The sequence below is a fragment of the Corvus brachyrhynchos genome, unplaced genomic scaffold (genome assembly GCF_000691975.1).
Source record: "Corvus brachyrhynchos isolate BGI_N302 unplaced genomic scaffold, ASM69197v1 scaffold114, whole genome shotgun sequence".
Lineage (NCBI taxonomy): Eukaryota > Metazoa > Chordata > Aves > Passeriformes > Corvidae > Corvus > Corvus brachyrhynchos.
Window position 1 is genome coordinate 2,085,508 of NW_008238337.1, and position 15,710 is coordinate 2,101,217.

Here is a 15,710-nt window from a genome sequence, read left to right on the forward strand (position 1 = left end):
TTGGTGCCTGGTGTCCCTCCTGCCATTAGAACACGGCTTACCTCAGAGGGCTGCGAAAGTGGCCACAGCTTGGAAAGAAGAGCCACTGACATGTGAGAGTGTGGATGTCGAAAGGAATGGGCTAGGGAGGGACCTTGTGCCTTTTTGGACCTTGTGTTGAAATGCCAAAACTCTTGACTGTGTTTTTGGAAACTGAGTCACCCTGCAAAAAAACACCCATCTCCAAGAGACTTAGAGATCAACAGGACCCAAATAAATTGCTGGCAGTTTGGCTTCCTGGTCCTGCTGGTGCTGGGCGAAGGCTTTCCGGGGAAATTGGATGGGAAATATTTGGGAAAAATCTTGTATTTGGACTTCCTGTGATAGGAGTAATCTACAAAAAAAACTGGGCAGTGAGGTTTGCCAGATGGAAAACGGGGCTGCTGGGGAATTGCGAGGGCAGTGAGGTTTTGGTGATCGCCCAAGGCCTGATGTTCGGTTGTCTCGTGGGACTGCGGTTGACTGAATTTTAACCTGCTGCTTTCCTGTTTCCTTCCAGCTATTGCGTGACGTGGAGAGCACACACACAATGAAGAGGAGCTCTCGGCTCTCCTAATCCTTTGTTGGTGATTTGGAAGCGTGACGCAGAGCTGGCGCGCGGCCGAGCCGCGCTACCCCCCGCACGCCATGTCCTATCCGGTGCAGATTGCCCGACCACATGCGGTAAGGCCGAGGCTTTCCTTCCCTACCACTCGCAGGGTGGGAGCCACGTGGGTGTCCCCAGTGCTGGGGCAGTGGTTCAGCTGCGCCGGTCTCGGATGTGGCTGTTACAGAGAAATCAGACCGTTTCCGTGCCTGTGGTACAGGATTTCATTGTTCCTCTCTCGTGGGATCCTCTTTTGTTTCTCCATATGGTGCTTTCAGTTTTTCTCTCCCTTTCCAGCCTTTTCCTAGCACTTGCCGTGGCTCATCATTTCTGAGCGCCCGTGTCTGTTTGTCCTCCTGGCAAAAGCACCCTTGGTTGGGTGCAGCATCCAGCCTGGGGGCAAAGGGGAAGGTTTGACCTTTCTTGGGGAGCAGGAGCACGTGGCCTCCAGCCCTCTTTGGCATGGCCTTGCCTTGGCACTGAATCACAAGGGAAGGACCATCCTCTTTCACGTGTGGGCTCACTGCTTCCCAGTGAGCCCAGTCCTTGCTCCTCATGCCCACAGGAGAGCTCTCCTGGTTCCCAGGCAAACTGCTGAGAGTGAACCTGCCTCCTGCACTTTGTTGGGAGACCTGCCTCTCTTTATGCAGGACTCCTGGGGAGCAAGAAGATAACTGAGCTGCTGAGCTTTTCATTTTATCCTTCCTCCTGTTTCCCCTTCTTAGTCTTGACTTGCAGTCTTTTCTCTTCTTGGATCAAGGCATAAGCTGATGATCTTTTTTTTTTTTTTTTTGGCTGTGTCTTGTTGAATGTACCAGAACTTGCAGAGGTTAATTCACCTGGATCCAGCCTCTCCTTTCTGTGCCACCTCACTCACTCACGCTTGTGTTTGCTCACCCTGGATGGGTGAATGTTTTCAGTTTAAGCCCTTAACGGAAGAAACTCTTAGTGGAACAGCTTTAGTCAGCTCAGGCTGCTTAAAGGAATCTTACTAGGTGCTGGAGTCTGGCTCACACTTCCAAGGGTCTTTGGAGCTGCTTCTTGGTGGGTCACAATGAGGTGGCCACAGCCAGGGAGGTGCCTGAAACACAAGCCAGCGAGGAGACTTTGTCTGGGGATTACATTTGACAGTGACAGCTACTGAGTGGTCATATTCAGTCTGTGCTGGTTTTAGTGTTAGACTTGAGAGCCTGGAAACCCATGAAGTGTCAGTGAAGGGCTGAAATTCCCTCATTTGCCCTCTTTGCCTGGCTTCAGCAGAGTGGCACAGGGAGCAGAGCTGGAGATTGGAAAAGCTTTGAAATAGAAACGTTAAGGAGGGCGCAGGACGAGCTCTTGGCTGTGTTTGCTGGCTCATCTACATCGCTCGGGGCCTGCGTGCTGCTGCACAAAGGAGCTTTTCATCCTGGGTATGAGACACGCTGACCTGGTTCGATTTATGGGAGCTTTGCTTCCATCAGTGTGAGCGTGTTTGTTTGGGGGCTGGAACATAATCAAGAGCATTTGTCTCAAGAAGAAAATCCCAGTTCTCTTTTTATCAGAAACCCGAGTGGGAGGAGGATGCGACCAGGTGAGCACGCTCTGCAGTTGTTGCAAGACTGTTGTTTAAAAGCAAACCAAGGGAACCTCAGTCTGCAGTGTGGAGACTTGATTTTAAAAGAGTGTGAAAGGCTCCTGTCCTTGGGGTACAGAGCCCTTGTCTCCTGCAAAATCCCAACTGCTTCCCCTTAGGGCTGCGACAGCAGGAGGAGCAGCAGAGCAGGGCAGTTGTTTGCAGTGGGCTGGAGCTGGGGGTTTCTGCAGCCTGCAGTGAACACTGGTTTTATTCTGTTGTGTTAATGTTGGAAGAAGTTGCTGGCATTTGCTTCTAGAAGCTATTTTTACAGCCGCGTGTAATCACCCGAAGCTGTGCTATACCTTTTGGGTGTCTGGATGCAGGAGAGGTCCGAGCTGAGATTTTTTTGGATAGAAGGCCAGGAGATTCCTCTCGGCAGAAGCGTGCCAGCCCCACACAAAGCGACGCACCTTGCCTCTGCTGGGAGAGGAGGCAGAGTGTTCCTGGAAGCGTGTCCCTGCATGATCTGCCCCGCCGCTCTCAGCTGTTCACAAACACGTGTCTCTTGCTCTGCGGGGCCGTGAGCTGGAGCCTGGCCATGGCTCTGGGGCTGGAGCTGATCTCTGGTGGGATTGCTTGGGAGAGGAGAGCCCGGTTCCTTTGAAGTTGCTGCGCTGTTTAATATTAAAAGTCAGCGGTATTTGCTTGCATGTCTTGGCCAGGTCAGTTTTGTCATGGGGTGTGTTTGCACAGTGAGAGCTTGTTTGGAAGAAACCAAGACAGGCCAAAACCAAACCAACACTAACATGTCTTGCATCTAATTAAATTTTGGTTCTGGTTTGTTGCGTTCCAAGACGTCCTTTCCTGTGAACTGGGAATTCATCAGTTCAGGGATCCGTATCCTGGTGGTGGAAACGCCCTGGGTCACCTCCTGGGCGCGTGTGCAGGGCTGAGCACAGCAGGGCTGCAAATGCTATTATAATATAAATAAATAATCACAGCCCAACTGTGACGGTCGCACCCAGGGAAATGCGGCGCGGCAGGGATGCTGAGCTCAGAAATGAGCCGTGACATTATTTTAGGCTTGGAGACACTTTATGAAAAGTGATTTAAAGGATTGCAGCTGTTTGATTTCACAGATGAGGCAAGTGAGAGGGGATGTTGTGAAGGGGCAGGAGGCAGTGGAAGCACGCTGGGGGGTTTTTCTTCTCCCATCACATAAAGCCCAAGAGACTATCCAACAAAATCGGGGGGAAAAGAAGTATATTTAAAGTAAACAGAAATATGCTTTGTACATACGGGCATCTCCTCCCAGCAGCGTGTTCCACGAGCTACTGCTGAATTTGGAGCCGGCAGAGAAGATCCAGTATCGGTTGAGTGAGGATGTTTGTTGCCTGGTTTCACTCTTGGTTGCCAACTTTGGGCAGGGCTGTGAATCCGTGGGTCTGACCCAGACTGAGCTCTTTCTGATGGGTAACACAGCAAACAGGCTCTCCCGCAGGGGTAAGCAGGTCCCCCACCATACTCCAGCGTCTTCCTCCTCACTGAGAGATACGTGGTCCCGACAGCTGTTGGGAAGACTGCATGTGATGTGAAAATGGTGCAAAATCTTACAATGACCCGGGAGTTAATTCTGTCTTAGTAGACAATGACTTGCAAAAAGCTTTGACAAGTCAACATGCTTTTAACGGGAAGAAGGAAGCTTGGTGAAAAGGTTCTGGTTTGCTTGACTTTCTTGAGGTAAAACTAAAATCTCCAATAATCAGCAGTTTCTTCTTAAGGGCACCAAGTGGTTCTTTGCCAAAGTGCAGGGAAAACATTTCTGTTTTCCATATTCATTAGCTGTAATGTTGGGGTGCGCAGTTGACTTCTGTCATGTTCAGCTTGGAAACAGAGGAATTGTTTGAATGCTCTGTGACCTTTAGCTAAAGGTGAAAAAACACATTACTTACGCTCTTAACCTTCTAATGTGTCCAAAGTTCATGCTCTCTCAAAGGAAACTTTCACATGAAGGATATTCATTTTCAGGCAACCTGCAGGTATTGTCTGTAAACGGATCAATTTTCCTGTGTAGTGCATGTCCCCCTTTCTTTTTAAAGCTTCTTCATGATCATTATTCCCTGGGAACAGAAGGGTTCCCCTCTTTTCCTCCTGTGTGAATCCAGTTTCTTGCTCGACCTCCTTACCAGCCTTCCTGCTCCTGTTAGTGCCCTGACATTTCAGAGTAGGAATGGTGTGGATGCAGGCTGGGCTTTCCAGGAGCGTGGTATCAGGTGCAGGAGATGCTGGGGGTCGGGGCACACAAGGTGTCCTGAAGCAGCAGCCTCTGTGACAAAACAGCTCCTGCTTTTGGGGTGCTTTAAGTGTTTTACATACTAGAGACACTAAACAGGATTGGGGATTGGTGGGATTGGGGTGTGCACACAGTCATATGAAATTGGTGCTCCATCATCACTTGAATTCCCCTTTGTGAGCACTTTTTCCTCACTACTAACTAAGAGGCTCATTTTGTCTTCTGCCTGCTGTTTGCCCCCATTCCCTGCACACCGCTTCATCTGGGATGGAAAGGTGAGCTTAAGCCCTCCTCAACTCCTCTGCTCCAGCTTTGAGACCATTGTGCTTTCCCCTCTCCTGCCTGGAAGCAGCTCAGTAGCTCCTTCATTAAGCTCCCCATTTGCAAAACAGCCCTTGTGCGGGAGCGTCCCAGCCCGATCGCTCGTTTGCTTTGGCCCAGGATAAATAACTTCCTTGTCTGTGTGAACCAGAGACAAGAGGTTGGTGCAAACGTGCGTGTTGATTTGGTGTCCAAGCCAAAAGGTGGCCGGGGGGGAATCGAGTGCCTTCCCTGCCCAGACTCCTCCTCCCACCAGTTTGAGCAGGGCGAGTTAAATCCAGTGTCCTGCTGCGGAAGGTGCTGTCAGCAGGCGCGGGTTCCGGAGATGGCAGGAGCTCGCTCCTCTCCGCGGTGACATGATCGGTGTGGCACAGCAGCGCCAGGTAAGCCTGCAGAGGGGCACTGTGTTGTGTGTTACTGCTGCTGTGTTGGTTTTCCTTGGAGTAGTTATTCATACTTTTGTCTCCTGGGAGCAAAATGTCAGTGTGTGTCAGTGCTCCAGGAACTGGCAGAACGGAAGAGTTTATGGTGCACCGCCTCCGAGCTCAAAGAGCAACCTCCTGCTACCAGCTGAGCGAGGGGTGTCCTGAATTCTGCCTGCTGGGCTCCAGCTAATGTTTTAAGGAATGACTTGAAAATAAAAGACATACCTTGGAAATACTGACTCTGATCAGGTCTGTCACGAGAACTCAGCGCGATCTCTCTTGAGTGCCGTTCCAGTGACAGATTGCATTAGCTCTGAGCAGCTCAGCAGTAGATTTCGGAAAATTGGCTTTCTGCTGTGGGACTGGGAGAGCATGGAGGCGAAAGAACATGACACCTAATTCCCTGCCCTAGGGTCTCCCTCCCATTGCTGGGAAGAAGTTGGCTTACAGCAGTTTGTATTTAAGTCTTGTTTTCCCTAGGATACAGCCTTTATCCAAAACACTTCTTCAAGCTACAGTAAACTTCTGTGGTTGCTCCCTAATCTGCTTTTTGGGCATGATTTGATGCAGAAGGTGGATGATGCTTTGCTTTTGACTGATCTCAAGATTTTGAATTCACAGGGGAAGAAAGAACTTTAACTGCTTATGTGGTTTGGCAAAGGTGGAGACCCACTAAAGCCACTTTGGGAGCCTTTTCCTGCGCTTCAGGCCTGACTCTGATTGCACTGCCCCACCAGCCCCTGGAGGCACCTTCTGCAAAACTGGGGACTTTTGCTGGTTGTCATTGTCACAGCATTTATTTAAAATACTGAGCAAGTGAAGGATTTGTTATGGAGGTGTAAGGAAGGGTAGGAGAGAGCAGGGGACGTGGAAAGCTGAAAGGGTCCTACATGGATCTGCAGATGGGTTGTGGGTGTTGTACGGGAGCAGGTGTGGTAGGAGATGGTGGGGGACTGTGCTACAGAAGAGATGTGATGATGAGCTAAATGACCTGGTGCCTTTAAGGTGGAGAGTTTGGGTTTGTTGTGTGAAGAGATCTGCTGCTCACCCTGAGTGAGTGTTCATGGCTTCAGGAAACACAGCACCAGGCTCGGGAGCTGGAAGAAGGGCAGACGGGTCTGAGTTCCCGACTCAAAGGCGCCTGGATGTGACTGGGACGAAAGTCTTGTGATGGAGAAAGGCTGAAAAGCAGCACTGTAGTGGATGTGCTGCTGCTCTGTGGGCACCTCTGGCTGCTGGGGAGAGGGCTGGGGGCTGGCTCCAGCACCTGGCACCGGTCAGATGACCGGGAAGCCACAACAGCTGAGAGCTGTCCTCACTGAGACGTGACTTCTCCATGAATGGCATATTCAGACAGGGCAGCCAAGCACTGCTGACAGCCCTGCTTTGCTGGAGAGGTGGGGAGAGGGCGTCAAGAAGGATGCAGTGCTATGCAGCTGGTACAGACGCTATCAGTGCTGGCAGCAGCCACGGCCTCGGGGCAGGGATGGCCGCAGGAATCAATGCCTTCCAACAAGGGGCCACGCGCAGTGTGGTCACCTCCTAAAACAAAAGGCCAAGTCAGCAGCTTCTGAGAGATGGATGGCAATGAGACTGTCTCAGAACAATAAGGGCATTTGTCTTTTCAGCACATGTTGCATCCCCGTAGGCAAGATAAAAATGCATGTATTCAGCCAGGTTTTTATTACTGACCTTATCTTCAACAGGGGAGCTGATTGTGGAGAAGTTATTGTTTGGTTCATGGTGTTGATATTTTTTTCTTAAATCTGCAGTGAGCTCCTCCCAGGGTTTTGGGGAGGAAGTTGGACAGACAGCATTGTACTTGTGGACAACCTGTTTGGATCAATAATCACCTCCTTTGCACTTCAGAGGAAGTTTTCAGCAGCAGAGGATGGTTCCTCTGGGCTGGGGAGGCTGAGCATGGTGGGCTGTGTGCCACACTGGTCCCCTCGCAGCCCGAGCTGTGTCTGGACCTCATGCAGGGACAGCTCTGCTACCACCCTGGTTCCTCCCAAACCTTTCCTCTTCCTCTTACCTTTGAGAACTGGCTTTGGGAAAAAACATTTTCTTCAGGCGAATGCTAAAAAGTGCATTTCTCGGTCTGAGGAGCCCATGCTGGGCTGTCAGTGCCAAGGGGTATCCAGGCACCAGAGAATTTTTCCTTTTATTGCTAAAATAGGTCACGCTCACTGCTGGCAGAAAGAGATATTAGGCAACTTCTTTTTCCAAAGTTGAGGGTGTACAGAGCAGGGGTGCGGGACATCCCCTGTCTCTGGCAAAGCCACCAGAGCGGTGGCCATGCTGCTTTATCCACCCCACAAATTAATTGCTGGATGATCTGAGGGCCTGGCATGTTCCAAGTTGGGATACACTGCTCCATGCTGGCTGTGTGGTTCTGGGGGTGCAAGAAGCTCAACAAGCCCCGTGCTTCCCCGGGGATGGGGTGGCTTTGCCGTCCCAAGCTGCATGGTCATGTCTTGGACACCATGTGGGGCTGCTCTGGGCCACGTGGACATGCCAGAGCGGCAGCTGTGAAGTGTTCAGCTGTGGCTCTGTGTGCCACCAGTGCCACAGTCTGGGGGGCACCAGCCCTCTGCCGTCACCCATCGCTTCCCCTGTGGTTAACAGTTCCCAGAACGGCACACGAGCTGCTCATGAGTGGCAGGGACAGACCAGGCATCCATTGTGAGATTAGATAAGGGACAGTTCATGAGAAGTGAAATAAGTAGGGATGTTTTGGTATTGTTTTTTCTCACTATTTGTACCACACCATTATTAACTAGCCTCATTGAGTGTTGCAGCAGAAACAGCACATTGTTAGAAAATAAAAATTATTTGCAGAACAGCGCTGGGTGAGCTTGGAACGAGCAGCCCTAATCCTTGGTGGAGGTGGTGAGGAACTGGGATTTGCTACTTGAGGAGCGTGTGCAGTGCCCAGGCCTGTTTGCCTGCCTCCGAAAGGTGACGAGGACAGTGTGGGGCAGTGGCTTGTCCCTGGGTGAGCTCTCCTGTGCCGGGGAGCTCCTCAGGTGCCTGCAGCCGATGCTGTGATTGGAGGTGGCTGCGGTGCCAGTGCCGCTCTCCGCCAGGGAGCCGGCTCAGCTGGCGGATGTGGTGGCTGACCCCAGGCTGCTCCTCCTCGGCGTCACGGCAAAACAAGCACCTGTGGTTTTTAAGCAAAGCTGTCTTACACTGAAACTCGGCGGGGAGCTCCCGGTTGCTTTCTCGGTTGAGGACGTGGTAAGCGACGAGGACAGATCTCACGCTTTGGGCTGCTCGAGCTGTGCTGCAGGTTCTCATCTGGCTGCACTCTAGGTCTCTGTGGGTTTGCTCCAGAGCTGTTTTCCAAGGAAGCCAGAAGCACGGGGTGTTTGTACTTGTTTTTCTGCTGGTGGGAGGAAGAGAGGAGGAGCAGTTCGCCTTTCTGTTGCAAGACCAGCTCCAGGTTTCCTTCCTGCAGGCCTCCTGTCTCTGAGGTCTTCTCCTCAGAGGCTGATTCTTGGAGCCGTGGGAAGGCCATGTGGATGGAGCAGTTGGTAGATGCCTTGGCTCTGTGGCTGTGCTTGATGCTGGAGCTGGGAGCTCAGGGTCAGAGGTGCTGTTGGCCGTGGCGCGGCGTTTTCTGGTGCCGTGTGCTGCGGGTCAGCGCCTGGGGGTGCTTCCAGCATCACTCTCAGACCTCCCCTTCTTCCTCCTGGTTGGTGATCAGGCAGCCAGGACCCTGCAGCTGCAGGCAGGGGAAGGAGAAATGAAGCACACCAGCAAGTGCACGTGTCCAAAACAGAAAGCGAGAGAGGCAGAACGGCTGCACGGCTGCCTGCAGTTGTTGGCTTAGTGTGGGGGTTATCCTGAGGTCGGGAACAACACTGAAGAGTTTGCTGGAGACTTTATGATAGGTAAGGCAGCAGGCTGGAAACTTTAAAATAATTTTAAAGGGGGGGGTGGGGAGGAAGCTTCTACCTTTTTCCTTCCATTGGGCTTTCTCTGTATGCTGCCGAGAACTTTTCTGTAATGTTGTGTTCAGGAGCCTGGCTTTAAACAGTTTGATTAGCAAATCTAAATGAGCCTGGTAGACTCAGGTTATTTGGGGTCAGAGAATTTACCAGGAAGGGGATGGAAATAGCGTTCTTGGCACTCCCAAATCAAGTGATAACACAGAAGCCTTGAGACTCAGGGCGCTTTCCCTGGCTCTCCCTCCCAGCACCCCATGCAGGAGCAGCGTGGACGTGTCCAGCCCTCCTGGTGGGCAGCAAAGGGTACTTTCAGTCCCTTAGGCTGGGCCTAAGTACCTCTTCAGTCTGCTGCATGGAAAGTGTGTTTTAGTGAGGCCACTTTTGGGTCTTTGAAGTTACATTTATCTGAAGATTTGCCTGGTGCTGCCCTGCCGGGGTGGCTTATGGTGGTGCCGTGGCACCCTTGGTGTCTGTCTGGCCTTGGCAATGCTGCTAGTGCTGGCTTCCTCCCCCCAAATCTGATTTGCCAGAGTCCCTGACTATCCATGGTCTTTCTGCTTCCTTGATTTCTGTCATGACATTCACTGAATTCATGAAATTTGCAAAGCTTCCCAAAGTACGTCCTTGCGGGAGCACCTGAACCACAAGGAACATCAGGAAAGTTGGTGTAAAAGGAAGAAAGTCCTTACTGGAGGCAGTTGGAGATTTGAAAGCTCTGGAGAGGCTGCTCTGGCCAATCAGCAGATTTGTGGGGTGGGAGGAAGGTTTGCAGAGGGCAGGAAGAGATGCAAAGAGAGGCAGAGGATGAGCAAAAGATAGAATTGAGCAAAACCCAGCAAAAAAATGGAGAGGAAAAGGAGCAACATGTAGTTTGGGGCTGCAGGGTTCTTTAGTTGTTCTGTTTCATGTGTCTTGGAGTTGCCTGTGAGCAGGTACTAGAATTCTGAGGTCAGGATGAGGGCTAAATCACATTTGTCTGCCTCGGTGGGGAATTCAGGTGGCACCCAGTGGGTGCTGCTCCTGTGTCTGTGTGGAAGGTGCAGTGGTGCTGTGGCAGCAAGGTGCCTCCCAGCAGGTATCTTTAAAACTCTGCTAGAGAAAATTGAAGCCTCTTCTGAACCGTAGAAACATTTAGGTTGGAAAATACCTATAGAATCACCAAGTTGAGCTGTTAGCCCAGCACTGCCAAGTCCACCAGTTTGAAGGCAGCTCATAAACCTTTCTGGTGTTCACATCTGAAAAACACAGTCACAGCTCACAGTGCAATTTACTGGAGTGACTTTCTGAGCAATTAATCCACCTACATCCTTGCCAGGGCTTCCACAGTGCCTCTTAACAGTTCATCACAGGGCACAGAAATTTGTCAATTTTAATCCTCCTCACTAATTTTTAGGTTCTGTTTTCTTCTTGTAAAACCCACTGTGGATGTAAGCAATGCAGAACAGGTCAGAGTCACTTCAAGCCGTGCCACCAGGTTCTGAGCTCCACCAGCCATTTTCTGACAGGGTTAGAGGAGGCAAAAGCTCAGCTGAGTGTGGGCAGGGGGAGAAGGAAAAACAGATGGTTCTTGGGACATGCAAGAGCCTTTTTTTTTTCTCAAGGGCACAGCCTTTGAGCCTCCCAGACGGGTAATTCTTGTTTATACGCCCACAGAAGGTGACGGTCCTGGTTTTGGGCCTATTGGTGTGTCTTCCCAGACACGATGTGTTTGTTTTGTAGGTGGATGTCAGGAGCTGCATCACTCTTCTATTTAAATATTTATTTTTAATTTAAAACCAGGACAAGTGTGAACGTGGGGAAGTTTGTCGTGGGCAGGGATTCTGCTTTGGCTGGGGCTGTGAGAGCTGATGGGCTCCCTCTCTTCAGATGTCTGTGTTTGTCCCATCTGTGGTTGGACTGATGGCACATTCTGTCCTGCAGCCCCCCATGGCATCCTGCATGGATGGACTCTGGAGCTGAGGGAGAAGCAGCGTTGTGGGGTTGCATCCTCCCTAAACACCTGGATTTACAGCAGAACATCCCCGTGAGGATAAGTGGATGCTGTCCTAGTCATGCCCTTCTTAATGTTGCAAGAACCTGTCTGCAGACACCCCTTGTCCCAGAGGCTGAGGTCTGGGATGGCCAGGCTGGAGGGGCCAGCCAGGAGGGGTTGGCAGAGGTCTCTTGTTCCCAGCATTGGTCAGCTGCATGCACGTGGTGGTTTATTTATTGATTTTTTAAATTTTTTTTTTTGTAGACCCAGAAATTCCTTTTTTCTTTTTGAGGAAGTTAAAGCTTTCTTGTTCCAGTTGGGAACTGTTCAAAAATAGTCTCCCAGGTGGAATTGGTTCTTCTAAGGTAAATGTGTGTCAGTGTTACCAGGGTTATTCTGTGACAGGGCTTTCTATGCCATTGCTGAAGGTCTTAGTTAATTAGATGATCAGTCTGCTGGTTAAGTATCTATCTGCAAATAAAAAATAGCAGTTGAATGTAGCTGCCTAAAATACTGCTGCTGGAATCAGTCTGTGGCACAGAGCAGGAGGGCTTCTTATTTAATTAAAATCAGGAACATACTGTTCTGTACTCTCTAAGGGTCAAGGAACAAAAGGGACATACACATAATAAGTAGCTCAGCCCAGGGGAGCTGTGTTTAAAGGGACATTTTCAAGATAACATTTGTGATTTTTCTTCTGTCTTTCTTTCCCCCCTTTTTTTCTTTCTCCACGCTGCTGTGTAGCTTATTGAAGCTGAAAGTGTCCTGTGACTTAATTTTGTTCTTACTCTTGGATTCACAGTTGTCATCAGGACTGCTTGGATGCCAGAAATCCCTGTGTGCGTGCTCAGTGGCTGGGTTGGGCTTGCTGGGGTCCTTTCCCAGGAGCCAGCCCTGCCTGCAGCCCCAGGAGAAGGCTGGAGGCAGGTTCAACAAGGGGCTGAGCTACCATTCCAATGCAATGTAGGACTGGGAATTACTGGGAACCTTCTGGGAAGGGCAAAGCACTGAGCTGTGTGGCCCAGTGCTTCAAAGGAGGCATATCTTAGTGGGATTTTTTGAGTTGTTGTGTGCTCGTTTGAAAGTTCCCACCAGCCTGACAAGCTCTTCTGTGTTTGTGTCTGCAGGACGTGGCGCTGTTGGAGTACCAGCATCATTCCAGGGATTTCGCTTCCCACCTCCCGCCGGGGTCTATCATGCAGCCGCAGCGGCGGAGGCCGTCGCTGCTCTCCGAGTTCCAGCCGGGCAATGAAAGGTACTGGCTCCCTGCCTGCATCAGCCAGGGCTTTGTGCAGGGCTCTGGTGGGAGCAGGATTGGGAGGGACCTGGGCAGTGGGATGCTGTGTCTGGGCGCTGACCGTGCTCAGGCTCAGCGTCAGTTCAGCTTCCTTGTGCTAATCAAGTGGCATCTTTGCCTTCCGGTTTCTTACCTTTGACTGTCACGCATTTTAAAGAAGTCCTGAAAACAACAAACAACAAAAGAACCACCCCCTCACTTCTGTGAAGCTTCACGTTGCTGTGACTGGTTGTGTTGGCTTCTTCAGCATAGGAAATGAAGCCGTGTAGTCGGGTTTGGTCTGTGGCTCCCGAGGCTGCAGGGAGGAGTGAGAAGAGCTCATTTCCTCCCCCATCTCCGCTTCCTCTGCTGCTGCTCTTCCTCCCTGCTTTCATTGTTTTTGTTTCTCTTTCTGCATTCCCCTTACAACTTTCTCCAAGCTGCCTTTTTCCTATCTGCTCCCCTCATGCCTCTCCCTGTGTTCCTGTTTCCTGTTGTAGCCTCATGGGAGGCTAGCAGTGTTTTTAGGTGCAAGTCAGGCAAATGCTGTGGCTGGGAATGCTGTACAGTAGCTGATTTGTTTGAAGGACATCACTCTCACTCTCTGTTTCAATGCAAAACTCTGCTCTCTCACACAGTTTCTCTTCTGCATTTGATGTTTAGTGGTTTGGGAAAAAAACTGGCCTGGAAGTGAAATAAGAGCCTGGCTACAGTAGATTTATGCAAAGCAATTTTTTTAATGCTTACTCCTTAGGCTAAGAGCAAAACCAGTGCAGAGTCAGAGATGAATCTGTTTCTCTAAAATCATTGTTAGGGGGAGAGGAGCAAGAACTCAAGGTGTTGGATGCGTAACAAACGCAGACAGGATCCTCTTTTTCTAGTAGGTTGGGTTCGGCTTGGTGCTCAGCAGAAGCAAACCCATGAGAATTTGGAGGCAAAAAGTGGCTTCCAAAGTTCATTTTGCATCTGGACTTGCCCTTCTGGGTTATGCCTGTGGCACCTGCAATTACAGAGGGTCGTGTCACGCTTGATAACCCATAATTTATTGCAGCATGTTGCGCTGCCTTGGCTCGCTTTGATTTCTCAGTGCTTTGATTTCTTAGCACAGAGTAACGCGGTTAAGTTGGAATTGGGTCAGATTTAGCTAAATTTGGGGGAGATGGGTAAAGAGGACCTAGCAACATGCTCCTGCCTGGTTTTGTTTTTCACACTACTGATGGTTTGCAAAGTGGAGAAGCAGTTCTGCTCTCCAGTAATGCGCTGTTTAAAAAAATGTATCTGGGTTCTTCCATATCACAAAAAAGCCCAACTACAAACTTTGGTGTCTGCTGTGCCTGATCTGGTGTGGTCACCCAGGCATCTCCCTTTGGCTTACAAATATTCCAAAGTCCCCAAACTTATTTTTATGTTGACAGTCACATGAATGTGGGTAAATGTTAATCAAAGTTGCCAGGGGATGTTAGACATCCACTTGCTTATCATGGGACCTCATTTTCAGCTTGCATGGTGATGTTTTGGCATGCTATAAAAAGAAACTCTTTTAATAACTTATATTTCATCCCTGTTCCCCTTAACGTCCAAAAAATTGTACTTTTGCAAAACTTATACTGTGTAGTAAAGCTAAAAATATTGCTTCAGTTCAGTTGACATCTTGTGGCAGAATACTGGGACAGAGACTCACTGAAAATTTTTGGGGGCATCTGGGGATGCAGAAGGGGGTGGTCTTTGAAGAAATTGTAAAGAAATTATCCATCCGATGTAATTAGTGATTGAGGTGATTCAATTTGGGTGCTGTTGCAGAGGTGTCAGTCTGTTTTGCAAAGCCAACTGCTGTTTCTCTGCATTTTTAAGCCCTACACTTAAAAATCCATCCTCCGGGGGCTTTGCTAGCTCACCTCTGTGGTCGGAGGAGCTGCTGTAACACAGGGCCTGCTGTGTTGTGAGAGGAGCCCTTTGGGTGGTGGTCACTCACCTGAGGGTTCCAGGGCCAGAACCCTGGAGCTCCTGGAGCAGGGGTGATTGGTCATTGGTGCCCTCCCCAAAAGATAGCTGTGGCTCTTCCTGGTGTAGAGCAGAGCCTGGATGAGGGAGGGTGGCGATGGCAGCCATCTCTGCAGCTGAGTCCCCTTGGCAGGCTCAGCGCCTTGGCTTTGTTCCTGGGCTGGGATTGATGGCTTCGAGCAGAGGCAGCTGGCTCTCGGCATGAGGGGCTGGGAGGAGGGAGACCAAGGCAAACAACATCCTCAACATGGCACAGGGGGTGAGTAGAGGGAAGCACAAGGGTGTGCTGTGACTGAAAGAAAGACCCTCGCTGTGCTTCCCTGCCTGACAGCCCACCTGGCTAGTCAGTGGTGGTGGGCATGTGACAATCCTCCCCTTGCAGCAAGTGTCAGAGAGGGGAACCCTTCCAATCCCCCGTTGCTTCAGGAGTCCGGAGGAAGCAGCCTGTCTGCTCTTCGTTGTGGTGGCTGATGCGCTTCCAGGATCACTCTGCTCCTTAAGGATATCAGCTTGCAAGTCTGGTGCAAGCGGGATGTGGCAGGCTGACAGCGCTGGAGATGGAGTCCTGCGTGCATTCCTGGGCATCACTGCCCTGCCATCACCATGCCTTGCACTCATCCAGGGCACTGCCTACAGCTGGAGAGTGGTTCAGCCCTCGTGCCACTTGGTCCCTGTGAGCCCACCTGCCTGGTGGGTGGCTGCTGTTTGCCTTCCTGTCCTGGAAACCGCAGGGATTCACTTTATTCCGTGTGCTGGTTTTGGGAGGTTTTCCCCTATTTTGGCTTTGCCTTCACTTTGGACAGATCTCTGAAGCCTCTTCAGGCTGTCTTTGCACGTGGTATTGGAGGCTTGACCTTGGGGATGCTTGAAATCCCACAGAAATCATTTGGGCTTGCTTGGATGGTCTTCCTCCTCCAGCTGTGCATGTTTTCAGTCTCTCCTGGCTGCAGTTTTGCTGTCGCCACCAGGATGGTGGTTAGTTGTGATTCAGTGGAAAGGGAGCAAGAGGTGAAGCATTTCACCATGGGCACAATGTGTTAAGCATGAATCAAGTGTTGTTGGCAGAAAGGTGTTGAGTGATAACTTGCCAAAAGGAGTGGAATGCTGAGATGGTCCCGCATTTTGGGGCTTCCTGAGCAAGAAGCTTGTTGGGAAGTTGCAGACTGCCCTTCTCCACGAATGTCAGAATCAAGAGTTGTCACCACCCCTTCATGGTTGGGCAAAGACTTAAACTCCCTGTGCAGCAATTTTGGCTGGAAGAAGGAAGGAAAACCTGAACCACTCTGAAT

The 15,710-nt window shown here is 50.5% G+C and overlaps 1 protein-coding gene across 1 annotated transcript in view; it reads left to right on the top strand.

The window, feature by feature from the left end:
• The first annotated feature begins 623 nt into the window (after window positions 1–623).
• NCOR2 (nuclear receptor corepressor 2) overlaps window positions 624–15,710 on the top strand; it is a 154,623-nt gene continuing 139,536 nt past the window's right edge. The window contains exons 1-2 of the mRNA XM_017734702.1: window positions 624–702; window positions 12,272–12,399. Coding sequence (XP_017590191.1) covers window positions 667–702; window positions 12,272–12,399 — 164 coding nt within the window. The 5' untranslated portion in view covers window positions 624–666. The remainder of the gene's footprint in view (window positions 703–12,271; window positions 12,400–15,710) is intronic.